General features: G+C 43.5%; 2 protein-coding genes across 5 annotated transcripts in view; one reads left to right on the top strand and one right to left on the bottom strand.

Annotated features, from left to right (window-relative positions):
- The window catches only part of TUBD1 (tubulin delta 1), a 140806-nt gene that overhangs the window by 16046 nt on the left and 97863 nt on the right, over nucleotides 1-26897 (top strand). For 3 of the 4 annotated variants that reach the window (XM_013981124.3, XM_003131670.5, XM_005669003.4), the window contains 3 exons: nucleotides 9953-10093; nucleotides 12037-12220; nucleotides 14852-15360. The exons of the other annotated variant lie outside the window; for it this stretch is intronic. In XM_013981124.3, the coding sequence (XP_013836578.1) occupies nucleotides 9953-10093; nucleotides 12037-12220; nucleotides 14852-14954 (428 nt within the window). In that variant the 3' untranslated portion in view covers nucleotides 14955-15360. Of the gene's footprint in view, nucleotides 1-9952; nucleotides 10094-12036; nucleotides 12221-14851; nucleotides 15361-26897 lie in introns of those variants that run through there. 4 annotated transcript variants of the gene reach the window in all.
- LOC146398209 (uncharacterized) lies at nucleotides 84-26833 on the bottom strand. The gene is made up of 8 exons (XM_084983010.1): nucleotides 26736-26833; nucleotides 26300-26525; nucleotides 24861-25022; nucleotides 23965-24127; nucleotides 19862-20030; nucleotides 15110-15216; nucleotides 10622-10782; nucleotides 84-1203 (listed from the first exon to the last, which is right to left on the bottom strand). The coding sequence occupies exons 1-4, from the start codon at nucleotides 26831-26833 to the stop codon at nucleotides 24044-24046; spliced, it is 570 nt and encodes a 189-aa protein (XP_084839136.1). The 3' UTR covers nucleotides 84-1203; nucleotides 10622-10782; nucleotides 15110-15216; nucleotides 19862-20030; nucleotides 23965-24043.

The following is a 26897-nucleotide window of genomic DNA, read 5'->3' as shown; positions in this document are numbered from 1 at the left end:
CATGGTTCTGTTTCTCAAAAAAAAATTTCATATGAGTGTGATATTTACTTTTATTTTTGTTAAAGTAAAATGTGAACATAGGGGTGTTTTAAATATATTTATTTTCTCTTTGGCTGAGCCCACAGCATGCGGAAGTTCCCAGGTCAGGGACTGAACCCACGCCACAGCAGCAACCTGAGCCATTTAAGTGTATATTTAAATCTGAACATTGCATTGTATGTAAATTACATCTCAGTTTTTTTAAAAAGTCAAGTAATTATCCAGTACGAATTTTGTTTTTCCTTTTATGGCCAAACCTGTGGCATATAGAAATTCCCACACTAAGGATTGAAACAGCCACAGCAACACTGGACCTGAGCCACATCTGCAACCTATGCCTCAGCTCGCAGCAATACCAGATCCTTAACCCACTGAGCAAGGCCGGGGATTGAACCCACATCCTCATGGATACTATGTTGAGTTCTTAACCAGCTGAGCCACAGTGGGAATTCCTGATAGGAATTTATAATGAGGACGAGAACAGCCTGTTCTACCCTTCCCCAATGCTCAGCAAAAACTATTTTCAGTGTTTTTAGCTGTTTCTTCTGGAATTTGCCTCCATATTTCTAAATGTCTTGCTTATACTGTTACTTTATTGTCCAGGTTTAAATTTTATCAATTGCCTTCCTACTGTGAACCTGAGAATTGAATTTTTCTTACATTCCCGATGCACACATACCTCTCCTTCCCTCCTCCCAGTGTAGTTATAACAGTACTTGGGGTTGGATCCGTTTTCCGTGTTTGTATTCTTTTTGCTATGTAAATACTATTCACAGGTGAGCCAGGTACTGTACACATAGATTACATTTTACTTCATACACGGTTTATTTTTTCCTCCTAGAGTTAATAATTATATTATTTGGTCAGTATTCCTTGTACCTGTCACTAATCCACCCCTTAACCTTTTCCATAAAAGTGAAACGCTCCTCAGCATGTTCAAATGCATCGGGTAATCTTATGACATCCGTCATCTGCTTGGAGATGTCCCTTCGGGAAGCCTTCAGCCTCCCAGGCCAGTCTGTGCTTCTTACTCTCCAGGCTTAGGAGCAGCCAGCCCTGGCAACTCTGCCACCTCCTGTATTCTAGCCTGTTTCCTAGATGTCAGAGCCTATGCTTGCTGGTCTTATTCCCTCATACAGACAGACCATACGCTCCAGGAGCTTCCTAAGAAAGAGGACAGAGAAGGGAGAGATTTTAAGGCTGCAAATGGCATTCTACTATTAAATTCAATAGTTTGCCCAGTCAGAGGATTTGAAGTTGGGAATCCTTTTTACTCAGTTTTTTGAAGGCATTGCTCTAGGACCTTCTGGCTTCCAGTGTTGCTGTTGAGGAATCCCACTTCAACCAGATTCCTAAACCTGTTTTGTTCTCTCTCGTATCTTTGAGGATTTTCTCTTTGTCTCTAGCATTCTGGGATTCCTTAGTGTGGATCTAGCATTTATCTCAACAGAAAGCTGAGGGCAGAGATCTTTATCTGATTTGTCTACTGCTGTATTTTCAGAGCCTCACTGGTTTAGCCTTTCCTGAGCAGAAACCTTCTTCTAGGAGAGAGGGGGGCACTCCCCCCACTGCAGGAAGTAGGGAAGGGTCTGGGGCCCTAACTGCTTTTCATACCGACTTTTAACTAATCCTCCTATCACTTCTTTTATTTGTCTTTTTTTTTTTTTTTTTTTTTTTAAGGGCCGCACCCGAGCCTTATGGAAGTTCCCAGGCTGGGTGTCAAATCGCAGCTGTAGCTGCCGGCCTGCTCCACAGCCACAGCAACACCAGATCCTGAATCCACTGAGTGAAGCCAGGGATCGAACCCACATCCTCATGGATACTAGTTGGGTTCGTTACTGCTGAGCCACGATGGGACCTCCACTCTGGGCAGAAATTTCAGCTTTCCCTGGTTGCTAAGGCAGTAACCACTGATTCATTTGCTTTCCAGCTTCCAAAATTTTGTTGCCATTATCTTCTTTCTTGTTCTATTTTTGTTCTTGAGTTTATGCCTTTAAAAAAACAAAACAAAACAAAAACAAACAAACAAAAAAAACCTTCCTGTATATCTTGTTAGTGAGACTTGGGGAGCAAACTGGTATGTTTAGTCTATCAGGTTTAGCTAGAAATCACTACGCTGTATTGTTTGGGGAGTATATATTTTACCAATTATAGTGAGTTAGGTTTCAATACTATGAAAGTAGACTTTCCTCTGCATTTACTTGTAATACCTTAGGAATTTTAGGTATAGTACCTGAGATAAGTACTCAGGTTTGGAGATAAGTAGAAAGTTCAGAGCTTAAATAATGCTTCTTGAACTTTTTGGCCACAGTACCTGTTTTTCTAGCAATACCTGTTATCATCTCAAGGAACACAGCGATCCTCAGGGCAGTGCAAGAGGTGCTGCTCTGGGCCCTCTTAGGTCAATACACCACAGTGTCATTTATGGGTTTTTTTTTTTTTTTTTTTTTTGGTCATGCCCACAGCATGTGGAAGTTTCTGGGCCAGGGATCAAACCCATGCCGCAACGACCGGAGCCACTGCAGTGACAACTGGATCCTTAACCCACTGCACCACGAGGGAACTCCACACAGTGTCATGTAGAGTGTGTGTCAACATTTTTCCACAGTTAGAGGGTTTTGAACATTTAAATGTTTTCATTTCCTGGAAATATGAATATAGGAATAAGCATAGTAATGTCACTAGCCAGGTAGAAGGATATAGAGATAAAACTCTTCATATGTTCTCAGACTGCTCTCTATGAATCTTGACCCCATTAATATTGCCACCTATGGGCTGCTCGTCTCTCTGCCCACCTGTTTAAGAGGTGTGTATTTCTTACCTAAAAAAATCCTCACTTTACTTTCTCAAAAAAAAAAAAAAATTGCCATCTGCAGTGTATCTGTTTCTACATGTCTTAGCAACAGGAGGAGTGAGCAGTCCAAGAGGGAGCAAGCAGAAGTGACAGTGTCTCTTATGACCTGGGTTTGGAAGTCACACACTGCCATTGTGCAGCATCCTTTTGGTAATTAAGGTCAGCCCTCTCCCCTGGGGAGGGGCCTACACCAGGGCCTGAATACCAGGAGGCCAGGATCGCTGGGGTTCAGCGTGGAGGCTAGCTACCATTCTCTGCCCTCTGTCCCCTAATGGATCCTGTCCTCCCATATGCAGAATGTACTTAATCCCTTCCAAGGCCCCCCCAAGTTATATTCCATTAGTACATCAGCTTAAAGTCCAAAATTTTATCATCAAAAAGCAGGCCCGGGAGTTTCCGTCTTGGCGCAGTGGTTAATGAATCCGACTAGGAACCATGAGGTTGCGGGTTCGATCCCTGGCCTTGCTCAGTGGGTTAAGGATCCGGCGTTGCTGTGAGCTGTGGGGTAGGTTGCAGACGCGGCTCGGATCCCGAGTTGCTATGGCTCTGGCGTAGGCCAGTGGCTACAGCTCCGATTTGACCCCTAGCCTGGGAACCTCCATATGCTGTGGGAGCGGCCCAAAGAAATAGCAAAAAGCCAAAAAAAAAAAAAAAAAAAAAAAAAAAAAAAAAAAAAAGCAGGTCCGGGTATGCATTTATACTCCTCTGGTGAGATTTCCTGAGTATGGCTTTTTAAGTACACCCCATGCCCAGCAGACCATAGTGGAACAGGCATAGGATAACGGGCACACGCTCTTTCTCAAAAACAGGGGAAATGAAAGGAACGTGGGAGTCATAACGATTCAGCAGAGCCTACATGCTTGCAGTTTCTTGATTAGAATGTAAGAGCTGGGAAGAATTTTCCATGGCTTTTGGCTTCACCCTCTAAACTAAGCTAAATTATAATTTTACTTCCTTATTTTTATGTTTTATTTAAAACAGTTTATTTTAAAGTTTTATTTCATTGATTTACTTTTGCTAGTTTAATTTATTCTGGTGAGAATTAGAGGATATACATACACAGACTTAAAAAGAATGAAACTACTAAGAATTCCCTGGTGGCTCAGTGGGTTAAGGATCTGGTGTTGTCTATGCTGTGACTCGGGTCACTGCTGTGGCATGGGTTCAGTCCCTGGCCTGGGAACTTTTATGTGCCTCAGATGAAGCCAAAAAAATAAAAAAATAAAACTAGCATTGGAGTTCCCGTCGTGGCTCAGTGGTTAACGAATCCGACTAGGAACCATGAGCTTGCGGGTTCAATCCCTGGCCTTGCTCAGTGGGTTAAGGATCCGACGTCGCCATGAGCTGTGGTGTAGGTCCAGACACAGCTCGGATCCTGCATTGCTGTGGCTCTGGTGTAGGCCGGCAGCTACATCTCCAATTAGACCCTAGCCTGGGAACCTCCATATGCTGCGGGAGTGACCCTAGAAAAGGCAAAAAAACAAAACAAAACAAAAAGCTTCACATTATATGTATTTTTTGTTCTACAACTTCCTTTTTCTCTTTTTCTTTCCTTTTTTTTTTTTTTTTTTTTTTAATGGCCGCACCTGAGGCATATGGAAGTTCCCAGGCCAGGAACTGAATCTGAGCTGCAGCTGCAACAGTGCCGGATCCTTTAACCCACTGCGCCAGGCTAGGGATTAAACCTTCAACCCCAGCCACTGCAGTCAGATTCCTTTTTTTTTTTTAGGCCCGTACCCGAATCATATGGAAATTACCAGGATAGGAGTGAAATTGGAGCTGCAGCTACCGGCCTATGCCACAGCCATAGCAACATCATATCCCAGCTGCATCTATGACCTTCACCACTGCTCATGGCAATGCTGAAAACTTAACCCACTGAGCGGGGCCAGGGATCAAACCCCCATCCTCACGGAAGCTAGTCAGGTTTATTACCACTGAGGCACAATAGGAACTGTAGTCGGATTCTTAACCCGCTGCACCACAGCAGGAACTCCTTTACAACTTCTTTAATGTAGTATCTTGTGGCCTTTATTCCAAATCAATATATTTGGACATGCCTTAGTCTTAGCTACATAATTTTCTACTGTGTATGAGCCATAACTTATTATATGAACAGGAATTAGAGTCAAATAATTCTGTGAAGCCTGTTAAAACTATTAGTCCATAACCTTCTTTTATTGTCTCCTTCCCAGAGGTAGATGGTTTTCAAAACTCTTTTGCTGTTTCTTTTACTGTTTTCATCTATTCACTGCCATTTATAGATTTTCTAATTATTTAGACTGCCTGTTTACTTCCCACCCTGGAGGTTTAGGATTTAGCTTTTTTCTCACACTGGCCCCTAAGCCCTAAAACACCCTCAGTCTCCTCCTCCTTCTGATAGCAGCAGTCTCATTATTGAGTTAAAACAATATTCAGCTTTACAGTATCATGACCCAATAAATGCTATTCACGCTGGGCAGCAGAGTATTCTGTGATTGCTTTTCCCTTCCCGTATAATTTCGTATTTTCTTTGGAGTTAGTAATTGCTTTTTTTCCTGTTTGCTTAGTTTTTCTATCTGTCTGTCAATTATTCAACCCTGTTTCTCCACTTAACTGTTTCTTGATATACAGGCACACCTGTATTTTATTGCACTTGGCAGATAGTGTGTTCATTCACAAATTGAAGGTTTGTGGCAACCCTCCATCAAGCAAGTCTCTTGGCGCCATTTTTCCAACAGCATTTGCTCACTCTGTTTCTGTCTCATTTTGGCTTTTTTTTTTTTTTTTTTAGGGCCACATCTGCGGCATATGGAAGTTCCCAGACTAGTGGTCGAATCACAGCTGCATCTGTGACCAATACCACAGCCACAGCAAAACCGGATCCTTAACCCACTGAGCCAGGCCAGGGATCAAACCTGCATCCTTATGGATACTAGTCAGATTTGTAACCCGCTCAGCCACAATGGGAACTCCTCATTTTGGTAATTCTTGCGATAGTTCAAATATTTTCATTATTTTATTTGTCATGGTGATCTGTGATCAGTGGTCTTTGATGTTACTATTGAAAAAAGATTACAGTTCTCTGAAGGTTCAGATAATGGTTAGCATTTTTTAGTGATAATTTTTTGTTTTTTTGGTCTGCACCCACAGCATGTGGAAATTCCCAGGCCAGGAATCAAACCTGCAGCACAGCAGTGACGTGAGCCACAGCAGTGATAACGCTGCATCCTTAACCCTCTGTGTCACGAGAGAACTCCAGCAATAAATTATTATTTTTTTATTTTTTGGCTGCACCATGGCATATGGAGTTCTAGGCCAGGGATCAGATCTGAGTTGCAGCTGCAACATACACCACAGCTGTGGCAACGGGAGATCCTTTAACCAGGGATTGAACCTGCATCCTTGGTGCTGCAGAGATGCCACCAATCCCATTGTGCCATAGCAGGAACTCAGCAATAAAATATTTTTTAGGAGTTCCCGTCGTGGCGCAGTGGTTAACGAATCCGACTAGGAACCATGAGGTTTCGGGTTCGGTCCCTGCGCTTGCTCAGTGGGTTAAGGATCCGGCGTTGCCGTGAGCTGTGGTGTAGGTTGCAGTGGCTCGGATCCCGCGTTGCTGTGGCTCTGGTGTAGGCCGGAGACTACAGCTCCGATTCGACCCCTAGCCTGGGAACCTCCATATGCCGCGGGAGCGGCCTAAGAAATAGCAAAAAGACCAAAAAAAAAAAAAAAAAAATTTAATTAAGGTATATGCACTGGGAAACTAAAAACAATATTTGTGTGACTGAATTTATTGCAATAATTCACTTTATTGTAGTGGTTGGAACCAAACCTGCAAAATCTCTGAGGTCTGCTTATATTCACGTATTCTGTCAGTTTCAACTTCTTTAAGAAATCTCCCCTAGAAGTTCCGGTCATGGCTCAGCGATGAGGAACCCAACTAGTATCCATGAGGATTTGGGTTCAATACCTGGCCTTGCTCAGTGGGTTAAGGACCCTGCATTGCTGTGAGGTGCAGTGTATGTTACAGACATGGCTCAGACCTAGCCTGGGAACCTCCATTGCTGTGGCTGTGGTGTAGGCCAGCAGCTGCAGCTCCGAGTAGACCCCTAGCCTGGAAACTTCCATGTGCCACAGGTACAGCCCTAAAAAGGCAAAAAAAAAAAAAAAAAGAAAGAAAGAAAGAAAAAAGAAATCTCCCCTAGAGCCTTCAGACTTGTTTCAATCAATTTTTGTTGTTGTTGTTGTTACCCTTTTTGGCTAGTGTACATTTGTCCTCCCGGATATTCTCTTTGCCTCTCTGCAGTGTTGGATATTCTGCTCAGAGGATTGAGACAAAGCTCCAGTGATCTGGGGGAAGAGGTGGGGCCATGGTTTTCTGGATTTTCACTTGATCTCTCTGGTTTTGGTGTGTACCCTGCCCTTACCTCTGCCCCTGGTGTTCTCCAGATCAGAGATGCGCAGTCATACCCTTCCAGAAAATAAACCTTTAGTTTTCTGCTGCGATGGGGGAGAGCCAGTCATCATGATAAACAGACCAGTTTAGCAACATTCCTTAAGCAGCAGTCAAAGGTAGATGTGCAAAGCCAGTTTAAGAGCCAGTGACTTAGCATTTTCATGGATTTCTTTAAGGAATGCTGCATCACCTCCATTCTGAAGGCACGGAGCACAATAACGTGAAAAAACATAGGCATCCTTAATGCTGAGTCAATGAGTGATAGAGTCACTGAATGGGAAAACATTTTAGGAAAGCCTTAACTGAGTTATTTTCTTATATGTATATATTTTTTATGTATGTTCAAGAATGACATGATTTTTGAGTTCCTGTCGTGGTACAGCGGAAATGAATCCAACTAGGAACCATGAGGTTGTAGGTTCGAGCCCTGGCCTCACTCAGTGGGTTAAGGATCTGGCGTTGCTGTGAGCCGTGGTGTAGGCCACAGACACGGCTTGGATCTGGCGTTGCTGTGGCTGTGGGGTGGGCCAGCGGCTACAGCTCCGATTCAGCCTCTAGCCTGGGAACCTCCATATGCCGTGGGTGTGGCCCTCAAAAGATAAAAAAAAAAAAAATGACATTTTTAAAAATATAAACCTAAATTACTCTAAAAGAACTCTTCAATAAGTGTAACATTTAATAATCTGAATAGTTTAATCGACAGGTTTTTTGTTTTCTCCTAATCAGTGGTGGCCTGGATGGAAGGAAACATAGTATTATGGATTTAATCCTTCTTTTATTCTTTTGGCTGTGCCTGGGGCATACAAAAGTTCCCAGTCCAGGGATCAAACCCAGGTCACAGTAGTGACCAGAGCTGCTGCATTGACAACGCCAGATCCTCAACCTGCTGAACCACCAGGGAACTCCTGGGGTTTATGTTTATTTTAATGATGCCTTTTTTGTTACTTCCATTCCCATTTTAAAATTTATTTGCTTAACTTTTCCTATCCTCATTTACTCTTATTTATTTATTTACTTACTTTTTGGCCGAGCCCTTGACATGTGGAAGTTCCTGGGCCAGAGATAGAACCTGAGACACAGTTTCAACCTGAGCCACAGCAGTGACGACACTGGATCCTTAACCTGCTAAGCCAAGCCACCAGGGAATTCGACTTTTGCATTTTTTTAACATCAGTTTTTTAAGGTCTCAACTTTGGCTTCATTTCTTTTCTTTTCTTTTTTTTTAATTTTCAGATAGTTGATTACCTTTTATTCCTCAGTGATATAGAATGCTATATATATAACAAGTAGAGCTTTGACATCATGTCATGAATTTTGAACTATTTTTGTGGGTTTTTTTTTTTTTTTTGACCACAGACATGCATTTGGGATGTTCCCAGGCTAGTGACTGAACCTGTGCCACGGCAGCAGCCCAGGCCACTGTAGTGACAACGCTGGATCCTTAACCTACTGAGCTACCAGGGAACTGCAAGAACTCCTTTTTTTTTTTGGCTTTTTGCTGTTTCTTGGGCCGCTCCCACGGCATATGGAGGTTCCCAGGCTAGGGGTCGAATCGGAGCTATAGCCGCCAGCCTACACCAGAGCCACAGCAACGAGGATCCAAGCCACGTCTGTGACCTACACCACAGCTCACGGCAACGCCAGATCCTTAACCCACTGAGCAAGGCCAGGGATCAAACCTGCAACCTCATGGTTCCTAGTCAGATTCGTTAACCACTGCGCCATGACGGGAACTCCAATAACTCCTTTTTGAATAGTTTTACTTAGGTATAATTTATATACCACATACTTCACCTATTATAAGAAAAGAAGGAGTTCCTGTTGTGGCTTGGTGGTTAACGAACCTGACTAGCATCCATGAGGATGGGGGTTCGATCCCTGGTCTTAGTGGGTTGAGGATCCGGTATTGTCATGAGCTGTGGTGTAGGTGGAAGACACAGCTTGGATTCTTTGTTGTTGTGGCTGTGGTGTAGGCTGGCGGCTACAGCTCCCATTGGATCCCTAGACTGGGAACCTCCATGTGCTGCGGATGTGGCACCAAAAAGACAAAAAGAAAAAAGGAATGTTTCATGCCTTTCTCAGGATCGAGTAATTTTGTTGTTGTTGTTGCCTTTTTAGGGCAAGTTTCCAGGAAGTTCCCAGGCTATGGGTCAAATTGAAGTTGCAGCTGCTGGTCTACACCACAGCTCATGGCAACACCAGATCCTTAACCCACTGAGTGGGGCCAGAGATCAAACCTGTGTCCTCATGGATATTAGGCAGGTTTGTTACTGCTGAGCCACAACAGGAACTCCAGGATTGAGTAGCTTAAATCATTTTAGGTCAACCAAAGAAGAATGTTTAAATTTTTAGCAAGAACCCCCCCCCAACTTTTACTTATCAAATGGAAATTTATATAAAATATACATGTCATGATACATTTTTCTCTTTTTTTTCTGGCCACACCTAAAGCACTCGGAAGTTCCTAGGCTGAGGGTTGTACCCACATTGCAGTTGCAACCTGTGACACAGCTGCAGCAATGCCAGATCCTTAATCCATTGCACCTCAAGGAAACGTCCACATTTTTCTCTTCTTGTTCAAAGCCATTTGTAAAATCTCTTGCTTTTTTTTCCTTGTGTAGGTATCGACTGGCAGATCCGGCCTCCTTTATCAGGACTTCCTGCTCTTAGTAAAATGTCTACCAACAAGGAGTTTCATTTTAACACTTCCATTGCTAACCTGGTCATCCTTCGAGGGAAAGATGTGCACAATGCAGATCTGGGTAAGCAAAGTTAAGGTGAAAATTAAGATGTGTGTTTTGCATGCATACATGGTTCCTATGGTGAAAGGAAGGGAGGGAGGGAGGAAGGAAGGAGAGGAAAAAGTCCCCGAGTTTTTTCTTAAAGAAAGTATAATAATTATAGGTTTTAGTAGCAAAATGTAACCATTGTATCACTAAGTATGAGACTGGACATCAAAAATAGAGGTCCAACAAAAGACAAGTTTAATTTTTTTTTTTGCTTTTTAGGTCGGCAACCCTTTGGCATATGAAAGTTCCCAGGCTAGAGGTCAAATCGGAGCTGCAATTATTGGCCTACACTACAGCCACAGCAATGCCAGATCTGAGCTGTGTCTGTGTCCTTCACCACAGCTCAAGGCAACGCTGGATTCTTAATCTACTGAGCGAGGCCAGGGATCAAACCCGAGTCCTCATGGATCCTCGCTGGGTTTGTTACCACTGAGCCACAATGGGAACTCTTAGAGGAGTTTAATTCTTTATTCCTAAGTCTGGTTGCTCTGTCATCCTCACCTTGTGGCTTTGTCCTTAGTCCAAGACATCTGTTTGAGCTTCAGCCATGAAATCTTGTAGGAATAAGCAAAGAAGGGCAGGCCTCTTCCTCCTCCTAGGGTCACACACCACACACGAGTTTATATCTCTTTGACTGGAACTGGATGGTGTGCCACCTCTAGCTGCAAGGGTGGCCATGATCACAGTTAAAATTCGGGGATTCTGTTACTAAAGGAGAAGGGGAGATCAGGTATTGTGGGACCACTAATGGTCTCTGTGACAGGCATTATTACGTCTCCAGGAAGTTGAAAGAGCAGTACTCTTATTAGCTTTGTGTTTCTATGGCAAGTCTCTAGGTTTATAGTATCTTTATCTGATGATTCCAGCAGCATCCAGTTGGTTGCCTCTCGCTGTGATATAAAAAGAATCAAATAATCTTGTTCCTGAAATATGTCTTAAAATAAATATCTAATAATAATTAAAAAGAGGTCATTCAGGAGTTCCTGTTGTGGCTCCACGGTAACAAACCTGACTAGAATCCATGAGGACGCAGGTTCAATTCCTGGCCTTGCTCAATGGATTAAGGATCCAGTGTTGCCATGAGCTGCAGTGTAGATCACAGATGCAGCTCAGATCTGGCATTGCTGTGGCTGTAGTGTAGGCCAGCAGCTGCACCTCCAATTCAACCCCTAGCCCAGGAACTTCCATATGCCTCAGGTGCGGCCCTAAGAAGACGAAAAAAAAAAAAAAAAAAAGGTCATTCAAGGAGTCAACTGGAGGCCTAGCAGTAAAGCAGTAAAGGATCTGGCATTGTCACTGCTGTCAGGTCTATCCCTGGCCAGGGAACTTCCACGTGCCAAGGGCGTGGCCAAAAAAAAAGAAAGAAATCACTCAAGTCAATCAAATGGTGTACTTTCTTCGTATTCTTCATTTTAAACTTTAAAATAAGAGAATTAATAAAAGGTTAGGGAGTTCCCATTGTGGCTCAGCAGAAATGAACCTGACTAGTATCCATGAGGGTGGGGGTTCGATCTCTGGCCTCACTCAGTGGGTTAAGGATCCAGCATTACTATGAGCTGCAGTGTAGGTCACAGATGTAGCTCGGATCCCAAGTTGCTGCGGTGGTGTAGGCTCACAGCTGTAGCTCAGATTGGATCCCCGTATGGCTGGGAACTTCCATATGGCTCAGGCGCAGCCCTAAAAAGCCAAAAAAAAAAAAGGCAAAACAGGAGTTCCCTGGTGGCACTGCTATGGTACAGTTTTGATCCCTGGCCTGGGAACTTCCGCATGCCTGGGCAGGGCCAAAAATAAATAATAAATAATCAATAAAAGGCAAAACAAAATATTTCTGGTGAAACGGCTAAGAAATATCTATGTATTAATTTGTTTCCAAAATTTATTCATGCTATAAACAATGGTTTGTTGTTTTGCCCCAGGAGCATTTAAAGATCCAGCTCTCTACACTTCCTGGCTAGAGCCTGTTCACGCTTTCAATGTGTGGAAAACCCAGCGAGCCTTTAGCAAATATGAGAAGTCGGCAGCATTGGTCAGCAATAGCCAGTTCTTAGTAAAACCACTTGATGTGATTGTGGGCAAAGCATGGAATATGTTTGCTTCAAAGTAAGTAAAAAATAAATCTACAAACTTTTCCTAACCTGAGGCAGGTAATACAATGTTAAACACAAGGCAGCATCTGGAATGTCTTAGTCTTTTTGGACTGCTGTAACAAAAACAGCATAGACTGGGTAGCTTTAAACCACAGAAATTAATTTTCTCATGGTTGTGGAGGTTGGGAAGTCCAAGAGTAAGGTACTAGCAGATTCTATATCTGGTGAAGACCCACTTCCTGGTTTATATGTGGTGGCTTTTTACTGTGTGCTCAAGTGGCAGAAGGGGCAAAGGAGCTTTCATGGGTCTCTCTCTTTTTTTTGTCTTTTTGTCTTTTTGAGGGCTGCACTGCAGCATATGGAGGTTCCCAGGCTAGGGGTGTAATGGAGCTGTAGCTGCTGGCCTACGCCACAGCCACAGCAACACCAGATCCGAGCCGCGTCTGTGACCTACACCACAGCTCACAGTAACGCCAGATCCTTAACCCACTGAGCAAGGCCAGGGATTGAACCTGCAACCTCATGGTTCCTAGTCGGATTTGTTTCCGCTGAGCCAGGACGGGAACTCCCATGGGCCTCTTTCTTGAAGGCACTAATCTCATTCATGAAGGCTCCACTCTCATGAACTAATCATACCCCAAAGGCCTTACCTCCTAATATCATCACCTTGGGAGTGAAGACTTCAACATATGAATTTGGGGGCAACACAAACATTCAATCTATAGCATGGAATGGGCATGGCTACCACTTTGTAGGTGTGAAGCTTTGGACATGTTACTTCAGGGTTTCTTTTTTTTTTCTGCACAGTGGGTCCAAACTGAGCGGATATATGTGGTAAGAATTACATGAAATAATGTAAAAAATATCTAGTATGGTACCTGACTCATAAATCCTTAATATTGTTCCATGTTATTGCTGTTGACTAAATAAGTGGTTTCTAAATGAAATGAAAGTAGAAGTTTGACTGTAAGGCAAGGACAATAACATGTTTTCCAAAATAAGATCCTTTAGAATGAAAAAGATCTTGATCTTGCTCAGCAAGAGATATTGCATTCAACTCCACTTAGTACTAGGAAATGTCTGCCTGATACTAAGAATTATGTTACCAGGTTCCCAGACCTCTGCCATCATTACTTAATGTCAAAGCAAAATCCCTCAAATGGGAGTTTCCATCGTGACTCAGTGGTTAACGAATCTGACTAGGAACCATGAGGTTGTGGGTTCGATCCCTGGCGTCGCTCAGTGGGTCAAGGATCCGGCATTGCCAGGAGCTGTGGTGTACGTCGCAGATGCAGCTTGGATCTGGTGTGGCTGTGGCTGTGGTGTAGGCCGGCAGCTGTAGCTCTGATTAGACTCCTACCCTGGGAACCTCCATATGCCATGGGTGCGGCCCTAAAAAGCAAAAAAAAAAAAAAAAAAATTCCTCAAAAGATCCGATAAGACTCTACTTTGATTAGCTAGAATTCCCAAGGCCTCCTATCCTGATAGCTAGAATTCCCAAGGCCTCCTATCCTGAACATGGCTATTCCATAAACCCCCTAGTCCTTAGGACTGTGAACTCTCTGTCCTTTTCTTATGTGGTTCGCTTCCCACTCTCACTAAATGGTTAGCAGCCATTATTTCATAAATTTAACTCATATCTGCCCTTGATATTCTTTTTAACATGACTTCTCCTGCCTGAGAACATTCTGAGAGATTGGGAGTATTAAAGGGGCCACCTGGCAAAGTGCAAATTCAGTGTTGTCTGAAAAACAATTGGGAGGCTTCACTTTGTTCCTAGAACTGGATTAATGTGTTTCTACAGTTTCACACCTTAGATAAACTTCCTCAGGTACTTTTTATTTATTTATTTTTTTATTTTTAAGGTCACACGTGTGGCATATCAAAGTTCCCAGGCTAGGGGTCTAATTGAGCTGTCACAGCCACGCCAGATCTGAGCCTCATCTCCAACTTACATCACAGCTCACACCAATGCCAGATCCCCAACCCACCGAGTGGGGCCAGGGATGAAACCTGCGTCCTTGTGGATACTAGTCAGATGCACTTCCGCTGAGCCGCAACGGGAACTCCTCTCAGGCACTTATTTTAGAGTTTATGTTGAACCCGGAGTTCCTGTTGTGGCTCAGCAGAAACGAATCTGACTAGCATCCATGAGGACGCAGGTTCAGTCCCTGGCACACGCTCAGTGGGTTAAAGATCTGGCGTGGCTGTGGCATAGGCCAGAGGCTACAGCTCCACTTCAGTCCTTAGCCTGGGAACCTCCATACGCCACAGGTGTGGCCCTAAAAAGACAAAAAAAAAAAAGAGAGACAATCAAGTTTACGCTGAACCCAGTTATAAACTCCTGTCAGTTGTTGAGTATGTGTTGGGTAGACAGTCAAATCTTGTGTCTGTCAAAAGAATATGCTTCTTTTTCCTATTTTCTTATTGTCACTGTCTTGGACACTAAAAAGACAGGGAGCTTGACATAAACCTTGAAAGTTCGCTGACTTGGAGTAAACATTGAAGCAAAGATAAGACTTTTAAGAGAGTTTGCCATCTCCCTTCGTGTGTTCATGAGCTAGGAGAGGTCTCTTTATTGTTTGACTTCAAGAGTTATTCATTTGCCTGAGATTTTTATTTCACACTTTGTTTCTCTCACCAGAGCCTACATTCATCAATACACAAAATACGGAATTGAAGAAGAGGATTTTTTGGAGAGTTTTACATTGTTAGAACAGGTGATTGCCAGTTATTGCAACCTCTGATTTTTGAACCTTAAGTCATTTTTGGACTAAAATATTTTCAATACTACTTTCTCTGTAAAGTTTTCAAATTTCCATCTACTAAAATAACAAAGTCAAATCCTGATTCCTTCCTGCATATTATAGCCACAGAAAGGGAGGAAAACCCGTTATGGTACCTGTTTTCAGTGAAAACATCTACTTAGTATCTTCCTTTGTAAGAAAAGAAAAAAAATTGGTGCTTCTTTAAATAACTTTGGCAACACTTTTCTGAGATGTTGGAACCCTAGAACAAAAAAGAGAGTATTCTGTTTTGTTCTTACAGCCTTAAATTAAACCTTCCCTCTTTATTCCTAAAAGTATTCACTAAATATGAGCTAAACTTTCATTGCACAATTTTAAATTAAGAAATAAAAATTCTGTATTTAAATATGTTCATCTTTTTTTTCGGGGGTGGGGGAGTCTTTTTAGGGCCACACCCGCAGCATGTGGTGGTGGAGGTTCCTAGGCTTGGGGTCCAATGGGAGTTGTACCTGCCGGCCTATGCCAGAGCCACAGCAATATGGGATCTGAGCCACGTCTGCGACCTACACCACAGCTCACGGCAACACCGGATCCTTAACCCACTGAGCAAGGCCAGGGATCAAACCTGAGCCCTGGTGGATACTAGTTGGGTTCATTAACCACTGAGCCAGACGGGAACTCCAGTACGTTCATCTTTGAAGTGAGTGTTTTGAACCACAAGAGGGAGCTGTTGTCAAATGCTATCATGTGAACATCCATTTTTATTTTGTTTTATTCTATGTAACAGTGTAAGATTTTCCACTCTAAGCAGCTATTTAAAAATAAATGTCAGGAGTTCCCCTCGTGGCGCAGTGGTTAACGAATCTGACTAGGAACCATGAGGTTGCAGGTTCGATCCCTGGCCTTGCTCAGCGGGTTAAGGATCTGGCATTGTCGTGAGCTGTGGCGTAGGTCGCAGACTCGGCTCGGATCCCGAGTTGTTGCTGTGGCTCTGGCGTAGGCTGGTGGCTACAGCTCCAATTCAGCCCCTAGCCTGGGAATCTCCATGTGCCGCGGAAGCTGCCCTAGAAAAGGCAAAAAAAAAAAAAAAAGAAAAAGAAAAAGACAAAAATAAAAATAAATGTCAGGATTTTGTTAGTAAATGTTTATCATGCTTAAATGTAAAAGTAAATAAGAAAATGTTTACTTTTATTTTTTTTTTTTAAACAAGTGGCCGCACCTGCTGCACAGGCAGGTTCCTGAGCCAGGTGTCGAGCCACAGCCACTGCAGAATCAACGCCGAGTAGTTAACGCTGTGAGCCATTCAGGAAGTCATACTTTGCTTTTCTTAAATTTTCTTGGCATCAGAAAACATGGATTTTTCTTTTAGATCTTAAAACGCCAGAGCAGAAACTGATTTTATTCAACTGGTGCTTTAAAACTACTTATAGAGGAGTTCCCTTAGTGGCTCAGCAGTTAAGGAACCCCACTAGGATCCATAAAGATGTGGATCACTCTGGCCTCACTCTGTGGGTTAAGGATCAGGCGTTGCTGTGAGCTGTGGTGTAGGTCACAGACTTGGCTCAGATCTTGCGTTGTTGTGGCTGTGGCATAGGCCAGTGGCTGCAGCTCCAATTCGACTCTAGCCTGGGAACTTCCATATTCCACAGTGCAACTGTAAAAAGAAAAAATAAAAATCATTTTAAAAAATTACAGGTATTTAGCAGGTGTGGAAGATGGTTATATTATTTTCAGTAAAAGCAGTAAGAGCTTCCACCAACCACTTAACTAAGTTGGGAAAATGATCTCTAAGGAAATACTGTGCTAGATGAAACTGACACATACAGATGTGGGTTTCGCTCAGAAGGACAAAACACATTTGGAAATTGGCAACTGAGTTCAAAATGGTGTATTTCAATAAAACACATCACATGCACTATATTAACAAATGTAAAACGGGAACAAATAGGAACATTTGCCCTTTCTGCCAAATCTACTAGTGGTGACTTATTTTTATATGGAAAAATGACAGTTCACAGATTCACTATTTCTTCCTTTTCTTTCCATATGGAAATGATTACCTTTTTGCTGTTTTTCTTATCAACTGTTGCTATGATTTAAAATACTAAACCATATCTTATTTCTAAGGAATGTAAAAAGTGGTCTGTTCAGCTGCTAAAAGGCACACCCACTGCTGTTAACCCAAGAATACTTGAAAATAACTAAATCATAATTTTCACAAAATGAAGTTAAAAGTAATAGTTCAGCATTGCAGAGATGCAAAGACTGAAACAGTTTCCCCAACTAAACCAGTATTAACGAAGATGCGTAACTGAATTACCTCACGAGAGGGTAAGCTGATTTTGAGGAACCTTGTTACAAGCTTAAAGTCATAAGTGGAAATAATTCTATATTAATAGAATTAATAATTCTATATGTAAGTTACCAATAGGGACAAGTATATTTCTGATTTGGCAACTCATGGAATCAATGGCAGGTGACTAAATTCCAATAAGACAGAGCCCTGGGTTCATTCGCTTTTGTGAATTGATTTTTTTTTTTTTTTTTTTTTTGTCTTTTTATCTTTTTGCCTTTTCCAGGGCCACACCTACGGCATGTGGAGGTTCCCAGGCTAGGTGTCGAATCGGAGCTGTAGCCGCCGGCCTACGCCAGAGCCACAGCAACGCGGGGTCCAAGCTGTGTCTGTGACCTACATACACCACAGCTCACAGCAATGCTGGATCCTTAACCCTCTGAGCATGGCCAGGGATTGAACCCGAAACCTCATGGTTCCTAGTCGGATTTGTTAACCATTGCACCATGGTGGGAACTCCTCTTTTTTTTTTTTTTTTTTTTGGCCATGCCCACAGCCTGTGAAAGTTCCCAGGGCCAGGGATCAAACCTGCGCCACAGCAGTGACAAGCTGGATCCTTTAACCACTAGGCCACCAGGGAACTCCCCTTTTATGATTCACAACTGCATTATTTGGTATGTGTGGATACCTAAATATTTACAAAGTTGTTTTAAATGTTTACACAGACAATTTTTCTCTTATTTGGAACAATATATACTTTTTGCTATCAGAGTTGTGATAACTTAAAAATTAACACAGAGAAGCTGATGCCCAAGCTTCAAGATAAAGGGTGGCATTGGAAATATACTTTGACTTGTGTGGAGGTAATGGCCAAACAGCCAGGACAATATTAGAATCATAACTTCCTAGACATACAGATTCAAAGCTTTGAATATGTAATTTCCTAGATTACTGGGTAACTGGCATGCTGCATGTCACTCATTGTCTCACAGAGCCAGGATCCACTCCTATAGGCAGCGAGTGCAGTATAAATTCAAACTGCTTCTTATTTTCAAGGTTTTGTTTTCTTCTTTTTAGGGCCACACCCTAAAGTTCCCAGGCTAGGGGTTGAATTGGAGCTACAGTTGCCTGCCTACACGATAGCCACAGCAACTGGGTTCCAAGAGACATCCGTGACCTACACCACAGCTCACGGCAATGCTGGATCCTTAACCCACTGAGCGAGGCCAGGGATAGAACCCATATCTTCACGGATATTAGTCTGTTCTTAACCCACTGAGCCACAACGGGAACTCCTATTATTAGGCATTTTCACTCTCCCCTATTTGTGCTTTTCTTTTTTTCTTTCAGCCACACTCATGGGATATGGAAGTTCCCAGGCCAGGGATGGAACCTGAGCCACGGTAGTGACAATGCTGGGTCCTTAACTGCTAGGCCACCAGGGAACTCCTCTGGCTTATTGCTTATCTCACCCATGTCCACTTTCAAATTTTTTACAGCAAAGATGTGGTACAAGATAAAGAACAATGAACTGGGGACCTCTAGATGAGGCTTTAAATTTGTCTGAAGCATCTCACAGGCTCTGTAGACTACTCTGCTGTGTACATACCAGTGATTCCTCTCCTGACCACCGTGTTTATCACACTTGCATTCCTGTCTAAAATTTTGTTTTAAAACAGGCTCCATATGTTCCCATCCCACTGTTCTCTCCCCATGAGTCCAAGCCTTGGCAGTCAACCCCTTCTTGCTTTCCCACCTACCTACCAAATATGGCTTTGCCCGCCAACTTGTCATTTTTTGGCAAATAATCAATTATTTAATTTAAGAGTTGTTTGCTCATCTGTATCAATCACATTGTTTCCTCTGGGTGTTAGGAATGTAGGCTAAAAAAATCTGGCTTTATATTTTTAACTAAATAACTTCGTACTCCTACACTCTGAAATGTCTCAGACGATACGAGGTCAGCCTTATTAATAAACGGAATCCCATTTCCACTAACAATACTGTTAAGATAAACAGTAATGTAAATACTTTACATTTCTGGAGAACACAGTGTCAGGTCAGTGATGGAGAAGATAAGGCATTCAGGGGAGAAGAGGGAAAAGAGAAAATCCCATCATTTAGACTTTAGGGAGCACTTAGTGAAGCAGGAATAGATGAATAAAAGGAAGGTCAGGGGAACTGATGAGGGTCCCAAAGGACTGCCAATAGCTCACATGCATTTAAAAAAAACCTCGGAGTTCCCATCGTGGCTCTGCAGAAACGAATCTGACTAGCATCCATGAGGACGCAGGTTCAATCCCTAGCCTCACTCAGTGGGTTAAGGATCCGGCATTGCTGTGAGCTGTGGTGTAGGTTGCAGACACGGCTCAGATCCCACATTGCTGTGGCTGTGGCGTAGGCTGGCAGCTACAGCTCCGATTCGACGCCTAGCCTGGAAACCTGCATATGCCGCAGATACAGCCTTAAAAAGACAAAAAAAAAAAAAAAAAAAAAAAAAAAACCTGTCATGGTTTTTGAGTTATGGATTTTACCTGATAATTGAAAATCTAAGAATAGCTTATAAAAATAGCAAGCTAAATTATATGCCACTTAGCAAATCATTCTATCTTACCTGAATTTATGTCCTTTGCCAGTGATGGAGCCAGTACAGTGAATACTGTTGTCCTACTTGAATTTAATTACTTACATGGAAAGTACACAAAAATACAAAGGTTTTTGTCCAATCTTTTGTCCACTGTTGCTTGTCCAATAAGGTAGCCATTAGCCACATGTAGTTAGGGCTGTAAGTGTAAAATATACATTGGATTTTGAAGATAATATGAATTAAATAATGTAAAATATTAATATCTTAAATTGTGAAGTGATATTTTGTATATAATAGGTTAAATAGATTATTCAAATTGGTGTGTTTCTCTTTACATATTATTTTATTTTATTTTTTTTCTCTTTTGTCTTTTTTTGTTGTTGTTGTTGCTATTTCTTGGGCCGCTCCCGCGGCATATGGAGGTTCCCAGGCTAGGGGTCGAATCGGAGCTGTAGCCACCGGCCTACGCCAGAGCCACAGCAACTCGGGATCCGAGCCGCGTCTGCAACCTACACCACAGCTCACGGCAATGCCAGATCGTTAACCCACTGAGCAAGGGGCAGGGACCGAACCCGCAACCTCATGGTTCCTAGTCGGATTCGTTAACCACTGCGCCACGACGGGAACTCCTACATATTATTTTATTAAAAAAAATTTTTATTATAGTTGATTTACAGTGTTCTGTCAATTTCTGCTCTACAGCAAAGTGACCCAGTTATACATTTATACATTTTTTCACATTATCATCTATCATGTTCCATCACAATCTTTTTATATTTTAAATGTAGCTATTAAAACTTTAGATATATGACTAGCATTGTATTTCTATTAGACAGGGCTATTCTAGACATTTCAGGAGTAAAGTCCTGAGATTTGTAAAAACTGGAGTTGAACAAAACTTGTCCTTACTAGGTGAGAGTTCATGAAAGCAGAATAGTAAGAAACATGGATGAAGCAGAATGAGAGGAGTTTCCATATTTATTTACTACTTTCAGTTCCCAGACCAGGGATTGAACCTAGTCAGCAATGGAGAAACTGCCGAGTCCTAACCACTAGACCACCAGGGAACTCCCAGGAGGGTTTTTTTGTTTTTGTTTTTGTTTTTTTTGGTTTTTTTTGTTTGTCTTTTTGCTATTTCTTGGGCCACTCCCTCGGCATATGGAGGTTCCCAGCTAGGCGTCGAATCGGAGCTGTAGCCACCGGCCTACACCAGAGCCCAGATCCGAGCCGTGTCTGCGACCTACACTGCAGCTCACGGCAACGCCGGATTGTTAACCCACTGAGCAAGCGCAGGGACCGAACCTGCAGCCTCATGGTTCCTAGTCGGATTCGTTAACCACTGTGCCACGACGGGAACTCCTGGTTTTTTTTTAAAGGCCTTTGCTTAAGCACAGCTCATGTGAATGGTATGAAAGAGGCAGGATATGAACTGCGTACAACAAATATCCATTGAACACCTGAAAGGAAAGACATTGTGCAAAGATGGGGAAATAAAAAAGTTAAACCTGGCCCCTGCCCTTAAGGAGTTCACTATGGTATAGTCCTTGCTGCAAAGCATATGCCTGGCTCATATACAAACTCTTTGTTTACTGAACAGATTAATATAAATGTCTAAAAAACTATGGAAAAGCTGTAAAGCTGACACACAGTAAATCCCTTTTAATGTCCCATATTAGCAGCAGATCCCCCAAGTACTAGATGAAACTACAGATCTGGAAATATAAGTAAAAATGTGTTGTTTCCGAAGCCATCTCAAATAACTAAAAGCCATTCAAAGCAATATAAATTGGGAGTTCCCGTCATGCAATATAAATTCTGAGTTCCCCATTGTGGCTCAGCAGTAACAAACCCAACTAGTATCCATGAAGATGCAGATTCAATTCCTCGCCTCACGCAGTGGGTTAAGAATCCGGCGTTGCCATGAGCTGTGGTGTAGGTGGAAGATGTGGCTTAGATCCCATGTTGCTGTGGCTGTGGCATAGGCTGGCAGCTGTAGCTCTGATTCGACCCCTAGCTTGAGAACTTCCATATGCCGCAGGTGCAGCCCTAAAAAGATTTTTTTTTAAATTTGTAAGCCCTTGCCTAAAATCTAAATTCCTTGCCCTGGAATTCCAGCTTTCTAAAGTTTAGCCATTCCCCCTCTCCCACTGTTCCCTTTCTATGTGCTGTCACAGCAGAGACTGACAGAAAAGTCTGTTGTGAAAAACATACAGATTCGTCTATACAGTTATGTTTGATTTTGTTCAGGAAGGACAGGGGTGGAGTTGTCCCTCACTGACCTGAAGATACAGATGAGAGATACGTCCAGTGACCCCACCTGCCCCTGCTCTCCTTCCACTGCTAGGACCCAAGGCCAACAAGAATGGGAGCTTCAGAACATTTTTGGCCATACGCTGCTATGTCCTGGGTTTGATCCCTGGCCTCCAAACTTCCACATGCCTCGAGTGTGGCCAATAAATAAATAAATTAGTGATTTTTAAAAGGATGTTAAGGAGTTCCCTGGTGGCCTAATGGTTAAGGACTTGGTGTTATCATTGCTGTGGCTCAGGTTTGATCCCTCGCCTGGGAACTTCTTACAGGTGTGGCCAAAAAAATTAAAAAAGGACTAACTTTGGGGTCCTGTTGTCTCAACATATATATTGCCTACTACAGGGAAGACCTGTAAATATATCACATTCAAAATCTAGGAGCAGCCTAAAAAGAGGTGTATAAAGTAGGAAATCCTTTATATATATGTATATATACAGAACTTTTTATTTCCTCCTTGCAGAGACCAGGGAAGTCTTTTATGCTCAGACAGCTTACACTTGGAAGAAAACGCAGAACATCTGAACATTTCTTTGATCTTTACATTTTTCTATAAGCACTATTTTTCAGGGTTGTTGTTTTTTTTCTTCTAAAACTGTGCAAAGCACTCGCACACATGTGTGCTTTTACCAGACAGGTATCTCATTTTGTCTGATTCCATCAGAAAGCCAGGAACAGTGATACCCCCAATTCTCTCAGGCTTCAAAAACCGTGCACCCTCTGGAGAATGGGATACTCCAGTTTTGTGCCCCTCTTCTCTACGAAGGGATTATTACACACGTAAATCTCTCCTGAACTCCGGTGCTCCTGGTGAGTGGTATGACTGTGGTCATATGTCATTTATTTGGAACTCCTACCCAGCCGATTTCAATAAGCATAACTCATTTACTGAAACATGTAAACAACCCCAGCACCAAAGCAGCCAAATGGAAAGCTGCCTTTACCACATGCTCTAGAAGGTGTAATAAAGCTGTGATTCTGCCTTTTGGCTTGGCAAAGGCAGTTGGGAGGATGCCCTCGTAGTTACTTGGGAATACTAATGACATCTGGGTTCTAGGTGGCTGCCACTGCTGTCTAGGCCAGCACTGCTGGAATCTTGGACTCCAGTGGAAATATACAGGAAATCACATTGCCAAATTTTTCTCCTTATAAAGACAGACAATCTATCCAGGAACTACCATCCTCTCAATTCTCACAGGGAGGAGCCATTGGTTAAGCAGACAGGATACAACAGCGGTGAGGAATTTTAAAGCAGTTTCCTGTGGCTCCAAGGTCCAGTCACAGTACCATTCCGGGCTTTGTTTGTTTGTTTGTTTTGTTTTGTTTTGCCACGCCCTGGGCATGTGGAAGTCTTTGTGCCTGGGATCGAACTTGCATCACAGCTGTAACCAGAGCCACAGTAGTGACAATGCCAGATCCTTAACCCACTGAGTCAGGAAGGAACTCCTACAGAGCCATTTTTCAAGAACAAGTCAAGGCTTAGATGATCACTTACAAAAAGGTACAGAGGACATATTACTCTAGAGAATTCTCTGGAGAATGTCCAGTTTATTCTCTGGCAGGGAGAAATTAAGAGAGTGGTCTCTATGGGCAGCACGTTCACCAGGAGATGAGGAGTTAGGAAAGCTGACATACACTTTTATTGGGCGCACAATTCAATTGGTATCTTCCCTCCAAGTGGTCAAGACAGAATATAGGAGGGGCACCAACTCAAACTCGGGGTCCCTCCTATATTCCTGGCTGCATGATCAGGAGGTGTTGCTTTCTTAGGGTTCTCTGGTTCCTTCTTCATGTATACTCCACTTGCTTTATTTCACCGTTACCTGGATTCTCCTTAGGTAGCACCTCCTGCCTGCCCTTAAATCTCCACTGCTGCTTCACCAGGACTCTTGCAACATCCATTTAGCAGATACTCACTGAGACCCTACCCTGTGCTTGGCACACCAAGGAGAGCACAGTAGTGCCCGCTCTTATGGGACTTCTGTTCTAGAGGAGGAAACAGCAAAAACAAGAAAATGGAAAACAAGTTGTGAATTACGGGTAGGCACTTGAAAGGACACAGAAACGAAGGTGGGCAAAGAATATGGCTCACTGGTCTTGTCTCTTCTACCCATCCTACACACAGCTCCCCCGAAGGTGCCTTCCTGCTGTCTCCCAGGACTTCCCCTGGCCCCGCCCCTACCTGGCAATTCAATTGCCACATCAGCATGAAATCATTCCAGATCCTTCCTAGTCAGCAACTCTCTTTCTCATGGCCTTCATCTTGACTCTACATTGTATTTACCTGCATATACGCATAACCGCCAAGAAGACTGAAAACTCCCAGAGGGAGATCATTTTTCCAAAGCTTTGTCTCTTCCCTATAGTACCTTAAGTGGTAGAGATTTAAAAAGTGGATAAAAAAATTTCTTCCCCAAATGTGTCTAATACCACTACTGGCCCTAAATATTTCATAGGGTTGTTAGGAAGACCAAATAAAACTCAAGATGTGAAAGTGCTTTGAAAAAGAAAAAAAGGTCTGTACAAGTAGAAATTGCCTTGTAATCATAATTACAGCAAACATTACCAGGAACCTGCCCACACAGGATGGCTAAGAGTGGAGCTGGCTTTTCCAACACTTGGCATAGGGACGTGCAAAGGCTGCTCGTCAATTTAAATGCAAAACTTTTTCAGCTGTGGCCTTTTAATGTGCTGCACTCTCCCTTTCCCCATCACCTACCTTGTGATCATAAGATGAAACAAGTAAGCAGAAGTTTGGACTTTTGTACCAGACTTTTCCGCAGAACTGAGTGGCTAGGATCCAGAATATTTGAATTCTTGCTCTACTTCCTTGTTTCCTCCAGCAAATCACTGGACTTCTCTGCTTAATTTCCTCATGGGGCTATTGTAAGGATTTAATGATTAAATACAATACACATAAAACAGCATTGAAAACAGTGCCTGGTGCAAAGCAAGCAAGCAATCATTATCACAGTTACAATAAATCCACTGTGTTTCCTGGTACAGGGCACATCAGAGAAGGTTCCTGGGAGCTAATCTTGATCAGTGGTTGTGAACAAAGAACAAACCATGGAGGGGACACAGGAGCAGGAAGAAGGGGCTGGTGCAAGAGGCAGACTGGAGCGAGCCTCAAGGGTGTGGCCCTTGTGCCTCAGCGGAGACAAATCTGACTAGCACCCATGAGGATGCAGGTTCGATCCCTGGCCTCGCTCAGTGGGGTTGCTGGTGAGCTGTGGTGTGGGTCGCAGACATGGCTTGGATCTGGCATGGCTGTGGCTGCGGTGTAGGCCAGGGACTACAGCTCCGATTCTGCCCCTAACCTGGGAACCTCCAAATGCCGCGGGTGCAGCCCTCAAAAGACCAAAAAAAAAAAAAACCCAACCAAAGAAAAAAAACCAAACCAAGTGAGATTAGATAGAGAAAGTCTGGCTGCTTGAAGAGGCTTAGGACTGTCACTCAAGTGAAACCGATTCTCAAGACACTAGGAGGTGCCCAAAAAAATGAAAGGCAGAAAAAGGCCTCCTCTTGTTATTTTTGGCTTTTATCTTCTTAAGTAATGAAAAGAGGGTGAGAACAACAAGGTTCTCTGGTGACGTGGAGCGTTGGGCTTCAGCACTTACTGCCAAGAGAAGTGAACCTGAGCTGCTCTTTTGTTTCCTACACAACCTGGTGAGGAGCCAAAGGAAGACAAAAGTAATGTGAACAGTCATCCCCCACCTTCGGGGAAAGGCGGAACCACCCCTCTTTTCAAATCCCAAGCCGCCGCCCTCCGAGAAAACACCCGCCCCCCATCGGAAACAGACGGGGACACAATGAAGCAATGCTGTCCGGCGGGGTCAGTCGACGCGGCCTGAAGGAAAAAGCTGCTCAGGCTGTTCCCTCGAGGGGGGCAGATGGCAACAAAGGGAAATGACGTTGGGGATTAGGTGGGGGGCGAGAAACGTGGCCTTCGGAGGCCTCCTTGAATAAACAAGGCTTTTCCCCGCAGGGCTTTGGGGGGGAAGGCCGTCCCCGCGAGCCGCGCGACCCGTGGCAACCCCTCCCTGGAAACGCTCCAAAGGGCCGGGGGCGGGGGGGTCCCCTCTCAGGCCGATCCTCAGAATCAGCCAGAGGCGTCCCCTCAAGAATTCAGGAATGTGGTTTCCAACGCAAACAGACCCTCCATGGTGGAAAACGTGCTGGAGTGCGGCCAGGCCGTCCCGTCGCGTCCTGAGTCATGTGGAAACGGTTCCCCCGCGGGCTGCACACCTGGGCTGCCGACCGCAGAAGGGGATTTCCAAACGGACCGGCGGCCGTAAATCCTGCCTCCCTTCCCAAGGCGCTGCAGGTCCACTTTTCTCGGAAGCGCGCCCCAGATTCCCAACTTCCTAACTCCGCTTCTAGGCTGCCTCAGAGCGGCAACTGCTGCTGACCCAACGCATTGAGGAGCCAAGCAACGCCGTGCTTTTCAAAAAGGTTTATTTTAAATGAAGAGGAACAGATGTCCAGGGTTTCCAAACTGCCACACATTTGTGGATTTGGCTGACAAGCGCTCTAGGCTGCATTTCGTCTCTGTTCCCAGAGAGTCAGAGCCAGCCACTCAGAACTGACTCACTTGCTCTGGGCCACAGTTTGGGCCAGTAGCCCAACTGCAGAACTAGGATCCCAGATCGCAAATGAATCCAGGGTGTTCGGGTAGACAGCGGGGGCCATCTAACACAACTCACTTTATTTCAGTAGTCTCAACACCCACACAGCAAACTGTGGAAGGCCAGTA

The sequence above is a fragment of the Sus scrofa genome, chromosome 12 (genome assembly GCF_054392235.1).
Source record: "Sus scrofa isolate SSC_HxYL_T2T_F1_AM1 chromosome 12, Sscrofa_HxYL_maternal_Yorkshire_Landrace_v2.0, whole genome shotgun sequence".
Classification (NCBI taxonomy): Eukaryota; Metazoa; Chordata; class Mammalia; order Artiodactyla; family Suidae; genus Sus; species Sus scrofa.
The sequence above is the reverse complement of the archived record's forward strand: the minus strand, read 5'-3'. Positions and strand labels throughout refer to the sequence as shown.